At 45.3% G+C, this 10000-nt stretch overlaps 1 protein-coding gene across 1 annotated transcript in view; it reads right to left on the bottom strand.

The window, feature by feature from the left end:
• Nucleotides 1–10000, bottom strand: part of LOC106591129 (protein diaphanous homolog 3) — a 764911-nt gene that overhangs the window by 693124 nt on the left and 61787 nt on the right. Inside the window, 1 exon segment of the mRNA XM_045699589.1 lies at nucleotides 7081–7251. Coding sequence (XP_045555545.1) covers nucleotides 7081–7251 — 171 coding nt within the window.

A 10000-nucleotide genomic window follows, 5' to 3' on the forward strand; every position in this document is an offset into this window, starting at 1 on the left:
TAACCGTTTACTGGTGGTAACCATAGCAACATGGCCACTGAGGCAGCGCTAGCAGCGACAGCAACGGCAGAGACAGAGATTTTCGCCGTTGTTTTTTGAATACCCAGCAGAAATCAAATCAGAGAAGGGAAGAATCAACTTTAAACACAGAATTCTGAGGGAGAACCCAGAAACTTTGTTCGCCGACTGCTCACAAAACGGGACTGTTACAAACCTGTTATTTTACACAGACCACACTACTGCCTGGCATACAGCTGTAACCAGGCATTTCAGCTATACCACGAAGAAAGGCATCTGCAAGGGAAGACAAATCCACATTTTTGAGGACAGCGATAAGGACCAGGAAAACAGGTTTCTGACGGTAAACATGTATCAGAACGGCACTATCATGGTCCAGGGCAGTGAGGCTGCACTCAGCTCTGTTGTGCAGGACTTCCCCACTCTAAGGAAGATAGCAGAAAGCAAAAAAGACAAGAACAGCACCCCGACCTCTCCCCTCACCTCAGGCACCCCAACAGCAGGACTATCCTCCCCCCTGCCTGCCTACAACCACCAGAGCCAAGACCACACTACCATCAGCCTGTTGAGAGACAGGCTGGCTCTGTTAGAAGTATGGGTTACTGAGCTGAAGGAGCAGCCCCCCAGCTACACCACCACCAGCCCAGACACAGAGCTTCTACAGGACCAGATCAACCAGTGCAGGACCCAGCTGAAGAACTCTGTCCAGGAGCTGAGAGAGAGCCTTACCACAGCGCTTGAGGAGGTAAAGGCCACCATGAGGAGAGAGCTGGTGCAGGTAAAGGAGGAGATGGCAAAGGAGTTGTCTGTCATCAAGAGGGTGCTACAGCACAGAGAACAGACTGTAGAGACTCCTAGAGAGAAGCTGCAGCCCCTCACCACCCCTAACAACCCCACTGACCCACCTTTACCCACAATCCCCCCCATACCGACAACACTTTACCCACACCCCCAGTCAACAAAGAGGCCCACATAGAGACCCCTACTACAGAGAGAAGCTCTCTGGCCCCCCCTGACACACCCCCACACACCCCTCCATGTACACAGGCCCTGTGTACTCCAGCCCCAGACTGTAAACACACTAATCTGGTAAAACCCACTGAGGTGGCCATCCTCATTGACTCAAATGGGAAATTCATCCAAGAAGATAAACTCTTCCCCCAACACAAGGTGTGCAAAATATGGTGCCCAAAAACACAAGATGCACTCCACATCCTGTCCCAGCCTGACTTTGGCACAGCAGGCCACATTATTATTCACACCGGCACTAACAACCTGCGAGAGGAACAGGAGAGAGTAGGCAGCCTGGTCAACAGAGTAGCAGAGAGGGCCTCTGAGTTGTTCCCCAACTCCCACATCACCATCTCCACTCTGCTGCCCCGCAAAAACTTTCATCCCCGTACCATTCAGAAAGTCAACGCTGACATCACTAGAGGGTGTGGCCTACTCCCGAACGTACACGTTGCTCACCACCCAACAATCACCCCAGAGCATCTGCACGACCACTCCCACCTGAGGAAGCAGACAGTAGGGATGTTTGCCAAGTCTCTAAAGGACGTGGCACTTGGTAGACAAACACCCCATGCTGTACTGGACAGAGGACCACCCAGAGACCCCTACCAGACCACTGCACCACCAAGGAGCCCCAGGCCCCTTCAACGCCACACCAGACCCAGTGCACCCCACAGGCCCCACCCACACCCAGAGCATCACCACTTCCATCGGCTTAGCCAGACCAGACCGGGCCCAGCCTATTATCCCGCACCAGACCACCACCCCTACCCGACCAGAGAGGAAGTCCCACGGCCCAGACCTGGCCCCCCTCCACCTCACAGGGCCCAACAGCAGGAACAGCGCAGCTACGCGGAGGTCGTCAGAGGACAGGAGAACCCTGTAGGATTAAGTGAGATTAAACAGCTCCTCCAATACATCTGCACTAAACTGCACTAAACAAACACGGACGCATACACACACACACACACACACACACACACACACACACACACACACACACACACACACACACACACACACACACACACACACCTATTGTACTAGAATTTACTTGTTCAATGAATAGGAATATTTAACAGAATAACAGAATAAATGTTAGCTGATATCCTGTTTATTTCACTCTTAACAACTTATTAGTTAGTAGTTACTGTGTTTCTGACTGCTATTCTTTCTTTTTGCAACATGAAATCACTATCAGTTAGCATGTGGAACATTCAGGGTCTAAACTCATCAACCTTTGGTCTGAAGAGTTTAGCACTGGAGTTCAACACACATCTTAAAGATGTTGACATCATCATTCTGCAGGAGACATGGTGTAAGGCTGACGTTGTCACTCACTGTCCCACAGGCTACAGAGAGGTCATTGTGCCATCACAGAAACACACCTCTGTCAATAGAGGCAGAGACTCTGGAGGTTTGATCATTTGGTACAAATCCCAATTACAAAATCTAATTGATCCCCTCAAAATTGGTAAATATCACATTTGGTTAAAACTGAAAAAAGAACTTGTACTGACAGAAAAAGATGTGTTCCTTTGTGCAATATATATCCCCCCTCAGAATCCCCATATTACTCAGAGGAGATCTTCCCCCCTCAGAATCCCCATATTACTCAGAGGAGATCTTCCCCCTCAGAATCCCCATATTACTCAGAGGAGATCTTCCCCCCTCAGAATCCCCATATTACTCAGAGGAGATCTTCCCCCCTCAGAATCCCCATATTACTCAGAGGAGATCTTCCCCCCTCAGAATCCCCATATTACTCAGAGGAGATCTTCCCCCCTCAGAATCCCCATATTACTCAGAGGAGATCTTCCCCACCCTTGAGGAAGAGACGTGCCATTTCCAGGCCCAGGGAAATGTGCTCATCTGTGGGGACACAAATGTGCGCACAGGAACACTACCTGATCTAACGAGCACACGAGGGGACAGCTTTATTACAGGCCATACTGTTTCTAAGTGTCTTAATCTCCCCCATAGAAACAACAGTGACAGCACCGTCAACAAAAACGGAAGGGATCTTTTGCAGCTCTGTAGAAGCCTGGGTCTGTACTTTGTCAATGGTAGGTTACAGGGGGGACTCTTTGGGGAGATTCACCTACTGCTCACCTCTTGGCCACAGTACAGTAGACTATATGATCACAGACATGGACCCTTTCTCTCTCAGCTCATTCACTGTCAAGCCACTAACACCTCTGTCTGATCACAGCCAAATTACGTTGTTCCTCAAAAGAACAGACATGGAAACAACCACACATTCACAGCCCAGTAAGCTGTACAATATTAGAAATTCATACAGATGGGCCCAAAACAGCACAGAAGAATACCAGAAAGCAACCTGGAACCAAAATATGCAAACACTCTTAGATAACTTTCTGGAAACCACATTCACTCACAGTAAAGAAGGCATCAATCTAGCAGTACGAAACATCAACTATATATTCAGGCAAACGGCAAAAGAAGCACAATTGAAATTGATAAAAAACAAAACTAAAAAAATCACAGATGACAACTGGTTTGATGCAGATTGTAAAATTATAAGGAAAAAACTTAGAACACTATCCAACCAAAAGCACAGAGACCCAAATAATGGTGAATTACGCCTTCATTACTGTGAGACTTTAACACTCTATAAACGTACACTCAGAACCAAAAAAGCACAGTACAACAGCAAGCAGCTGACACTAATTGAGGAGTCCATAAACACAAACAACTTTTGGAAAAATTGGAAAAAACTAAAAAAATCTAAACAAGAGGAATTAGCGATACAAAATGGTGACATATGGACAACCCATTTCAAAACACTCTACAACACCGTTCAAATTGACACAAACGCAGAACAACGCCAAATCCATGAGAAGTTGAATGGATTAGAAAAAGCTATAAAGGACAATCAAAACCCATTGGACTCCCCAATTACTGACCAGGAGCTCTATAAGAAACTTCAGGCTCTCAAATTTAAAAAAGCATGCGGACCTGATGGCATCCTAAATGAGATGCTCAAACTCACTAGTGCAAAATTTCAATTGGCTATATTAAAACTGTTTAATTTGATCCTGAGTGTAGGTTATTTCCCTGACATCTGGAATCAAGGACTCATAACCCCAATCTTTAAGAAAGGAGACAAATTTGACCCTAACAATTACAGAGGCATTTGTGTGAACAGTAACCTGGGGAAGGTTTTCTGTAGTATCATCAATGTAAGAGTTCTAAACTTCCTTAATAAGCACAATGTCTTGAGTAAAAGCCAAATTGGATTTATACCAAAACATCGCACAACTGATCATATTTACACCCTACACACCCTGATAGATAAACATGTCCACCAAAATAATACCAAAATATACGCTTGTTTTATCGACTTCCAAAAAGCATTTGATTCTATTTGGCATACAGGACTGTTCTACAAAGTTATTGAAAGTGGTGTAGGGGGTAAAACATATGACATAATTAAATCAATGAATACTGGCAATACGTGCAGCATTAAAATTGGTAAGAAAAGAACAGAATTCTTTAACCAGGGGCGGGGCCTTCGTCAGGGTTGCAATCTGAGCCCTGCACTCTTCAATATTTACATTAACGAATTGGCCACTATTCTAGAAAAATCCTCAGCCCCTGGTGTTAGTCTCCACAATTCAGAAGTTAAATGCCTACTCTTCGCAGATGACCTATGCCAGCTGTCACCCACAGCACCTGGCCTACAGCAGAGCCTGGACCTGCTAGAGCAGTAATGTCAGACCTGGGCCCTGGCAGTAAACCCCAAAAAGACTAAAATAATGATTTTCCAGAGAAGATCCAGATCTCAGGGAATTAGACCAAAGTTCTCAATTGGTACAAAATATATAGAGTACTGTACACACTACAATTACTTAGGTTTAAAAATAAGCTCAACTGGACACCTTAATGAGGCAGTGAATGAACTGAGAGAGAAAGCACGCAGGGCATTCTACGCCATTAAAAAGCAAATTCAAACTGAAATACATATTAAAATTTGGCTAAAACTAATTGAATATGTCATTGAACCAATTGCACTTTATGGCAGCGAGGTGTGGGGTCCACTTGCAAAACAAGATTTCATCAAATGGGACAAACACCCCATTGAAACCCTACATGCAGAGTTCTGTAAGATTCTCCTACGTGTCCAGAGGAAAACTACAAACAATGCATGCAGGGCAGAATTAGGCCAATATCCACTAATAATAAAAACTCAATAAAGAGCAATTAAGTTTTGGAAACATCTAAAATACAGTGACCCCCTCTCATATCATTACCAAGCCCAGCAATGCCAAGAGCTGAGCAAAGAAAAGAGTCCCCTCATCCAGCTGGTCCTGGGGCTGAGTTCACAAACCTGTTCTACCAACACACTGAATTCTCAGGACCCTCATCCAGCTGGTCCTGGGGCTGAGTTCACAAACCTGTTCTACTAACACACTGAAGCCTTAGGACCCTCATCCAGCTGGTCCTGGGGCTGAGTTCACTAACCTGTTCTACTAACACACTGAAGCCTCAGGACCCTCATCCAGCTGGTCCTGGGGCTGAGTTCACAAACCTGTTCTACTAACACACTGAAGCCTCAGGACCCTCATCCAGCTGGTCCTGGGGCTGAGTTCACAAACCTGTTCTACTAACACACTGAAGCCTCAGGACCCTCATCCAGCTGGTCCTGGGGCTGAGTTCACAAACCTGTTCTACTAACACACTGAAGCCTCAGGACCCTCATCCAGCTGGTCCTGGGGCTGAGTTCACAAACCTGTTCTACTAACACACTGAAGCCTCAGGACCAGAACATCCAATCAATCAGAATAAACCAAATTACAACACAGTCAAAACAAAACTACATTACTTATTGAGAAACACAAGCACAAACACAAAGCAAAATGCAGTGCTATCTGGCCCTAAATCGACAGTACACTATGGCTAAATATTTGACCATGGTTACTGATCAAAACCTTAGAAAAACCTTGACAAAGTACAGGCTCAGTGAGCACAGCCTTGCCATTGAGAAGGGTAGACACAGGAAAACCTGGCTCCCTGTAGAGGAAAGGCTGTGCAACCACTGCACCACAGCAGAACCTGAGACGGAGCTGCATTTCCTGACAAAATGTCAAAAATATAAAACAATTAGAGAGTGTCATTTCTCCAAATTTGAAACCCTTATTCAAGGTTTCAAAGACCTCTCTGGTGAGGATAGGCTACCTGTCCTGTTGGGGGAGGACGCAGAGAGCTGTGGGTTGGCAGCGCACTACATTGCTGCCTGCCATAAGTTGAGGGACAGTGTCTGACAGACCAATAAACCTGCACATGTCCTCTACTGTATGATCATTGTTATTGTTGAATGTGTTGGTTATTTTGACCCTTGGTTATTGTTGTTACTGTTGTCCCGTTGACAATATTTGATTCTCATTTTTATTTATTTTTATATTGTAAATATCCCAAATAAGCTTTGGCAATATGTATATTGTTACGTCATGCCAATAAAGCGAATTGAATTGAAAAAAAAATTGAGAGAGAGAGAGAGAGACAGAGAGAGACAGAGAGAGACAGAGAGAGACAGGGAGACAGAGAGACAGAGAGACAGAGACAGAGAGACAGAGAGAGAGACAGAGAGAGAGACAGAGAGAGAGACAGAGAGAGACAGAGAGAGAGAGACAGAGAGAGAGAGACAGAGAGAGAGAGAGAGAGACAGAGAGAGAGACAGAGAGAGACAGAGAGAGAGAGACAGAGAGAGAGAGAGAGAGACAGAGAGAGAGACAGAGAGAGAGACAGAGAGAGACAGAGAGAGAGAGACAGAGAGAGAGAGACAGAGAGAGAGAGAGAGAGACAGAGAGAGAGAGAGAGAGACAGAGAGAGAGAGAGAGACAGAGAGAGAGACAGAGAGAGAGACAGAGAGACAGAGAGAGAGACAGAGAGAGAGACAGAGAGAGAGACAGAGAGAGAGACAGAGAGAGACAGAGAGAGACAGAGAGAGAGAGACAGAGAGAGAGAGACAGAGAGAGAGAGACAGAGAGAGAGACACACAGACAGACACCTTATCCATCCATCACCTACCATCATCTTCTCGAAGAGGCCCAGTATCTCCTTTTCTGAGGTGATCTTGGAGGACAGGTCCTCAAAGTCAGCGGAGGAGGACCATTCAGACGAGGAGGAGTGTTTGACGTGGGGGAGGTGAGGTCGCTCTTTCTTACTGCCCGGGATACGGATACTGGCAAACCTGTCCAGCTGGGGAGCACACCGAGAGGGACAAGACAGGCAAGTCAATAAAGACCAAAATGTTGTCATAAAACAAGGTCACGGACCTACTGACAGACGAAGCTGTTGTTAGACACATCAAGGCTGAAGGTTAATACAGGCCTGATGGTTAACAACAGGTGTTAGTGAAGCTGTGACAAACTGACATACATCAACATGGAACAACAGGGGAAGCATCGCCTAAAGAAAAATTAATAGAGAGCCTGAAATGGATTTAGATGGACTAAAAACACATAAAATAAGGAAAAAACATGAAAGTGGCAGTACAGTAACTCTGCATTAAACCAGGACAGGACAACAGTCAGAGCTGTTTTCATACTGGTCCTGGAGTCCCTGACCTTACTGTGGTCCTGGAGTCCCTGACCTTACTGTGGTCCTGGAGTCCCTGACCTTACTGTGGTCCTGGAGTCCCTGACCTTACTGTGGTCCTGGAGTCCCTGACCTTACTGTGGTCCTGGAGTCCCTGACCTTACTGTGGTCCTGGAGTCCCTGACCTTACTGTGGTCCTGGAGTCCCTGACCTTACTGTGGTCCTGGAGTCCCTGACCTTACTGTGGTCCTGGAGTCCCTGACCTTACTGTGGTCCTGGAGTCCCTGACCTTACTGTGGTCCTGGAGTCCCTGACCTTACTGTGGTCCTGGAGTCCCTGACCTTACTGTGGTCCTTGGTTATAATGGAGAAAGTATTAATATTCACATACAGTATGTTACCTACATAATATCTCATGTTCTGAAACTGGAGCACGAGCCAACAACCAGACTAGATTCATTCTGGTTACTGCTGGAGGAGGAACAACAACCAGACTGACTGTACAGGCAGACTAGATTAATTCTGGTTACTGCTGGAGGAGAAACAAGAGGGAAACATCTGAGATGTAAATCATGATTTATCCAACAGGATTATTACATTAAACAGATGTTTGTTTTATCACTGTTGCTGCAGCCAGAGAGGAGCAGAGACTGAGATCAGGGTGGGAAACTAACAGTGGCTGGTGGACGCCCAAACTACCAGGCCCCACCAGCCCCCCCACCTCCACCAGGCCCCCCTCCTCCACCAGCCAGAGAAAGAGACAGAGAGAGAGAGAGAGAGAGAGAAATGGTTGGTTTTCAGTCTTGTCGTATCATTAGAGCAGGGCCTGATGCTGGCTGACCAACGACAGACCACAGATGTATCAGACTTGGGGTTGTTAGTTGCATTTACGCGACCGACCGACCGACCGACCGACCGACCGACCGACAGACAGACTCCCTTCATCCAACTCGCTCTGAAGTCTGGCTAATGAACATCAGTGGTACCAAGTACAACAACCCTAAAGCCCACCGCTATCATTCACCCCGTCTGTCTCCGCTAGAGAGCACTCAACGCTGTGCTCTGTGACGTGTGTGTATGTGTGTGTGTGTGTGTGTGTGTCTGTTACACTCAAATACCCTACAAGACAGACAGCAGCCATTACCCCTAAACCAGTGTATCCTATACTGACAGTATAATACACTATAACACTTAGTGACCCCCATAATAACACACTATAACACTTAGTGACCCCCATAATAACACACTATAACACTTAGTGACCCCCATAATAACACACTATAACACTTAGTGACCCCCATAATAACACACCATTACACTTAGTGACCCCCATAATAACACACTATAACACTTAGTGACCCCCATAATAACACACCATTACACTTAGTGACCCCCATAATAATACACTATAACACTTAGTGACCCCCATAATAATATACTATAACACTTAGTGACCCCCATAATAACACACTATAACACTTAGTGACCCCCATAATAACACACCATTACACTTAGTGACCCCCATAATAACACACTATAACACTTAGTGACCCCCATAATAACACACCATTACACTTAGTGACCCCCATAATAATACACTATAACACTTAGTGACCCCCATAATAATATACTATAACACTTAGTGACCCCCATAATAACACACCATTACACTTAGTGACCCCCATAATAACACACCATTACACTTAGTGACCCCCATAATAATACACTATAACACTTAGTGACCCCCATAATAACACACCATTACACTTAGTGACCCCCATAATAATACACTATAACACTTAGTGACCCCCATAATAATACACTATAACACTTAGTGACCCCCATAATAACACACCATTACACTTAGTGACCCCCATAATAATACACTATAACACTTAGTGACCCCCATAATAATATACTATAACACTTAGTGACCCCCATAATAACACACCATTACACTTAGTGACCCCCATAATAACACACCATTACACTTAGTGACCCCCATAATAATACACTATAACACTTAGTGACCCACTAAGTATGGATGGCTGGCAGGATTTTAACACTTTAGAATGTGTTTTTCCCTCTTCTCTCTGTACATCATCAGCATCTCTATTGACTGTACAAAAGGCCTTCATTATTAACAGTCTCTGTTCTGTTTATCCTCCTGTTCATCCTCAGTGTGTGTTTGTTTTGGAGTCAAGCATCTCTATTGACTGTACAAAAGGCCTTCATTATTAACAGTCTCTGTTCTGTTTATCCTCCTGTTCATCCTCAGTGTGTGTTTGTTTTGGAGTCAAGCATCTCTATTGACTGTACAAAAGGCCTCCATTATTAACAGTCTCTGTTCTCTTTATCCTCCTGTTCATTGTCAGTGTGTGTTGTGTTTGTTTGGAATCAAGCGCTAGTGT

This window comes from Salmo salar, chromosome ssa17 (assembly GCF_905237065.1).
Source record: "Salmo salar chromosome ssa17, Ssal_v3.1, whole genome shotgun sequence".
Lineage (NCBI taxonomy): Eukaryota > Metazoa > Chordata > Actinopteri > Salmoniformes > Salmonidae > Salmo > Salmo salar.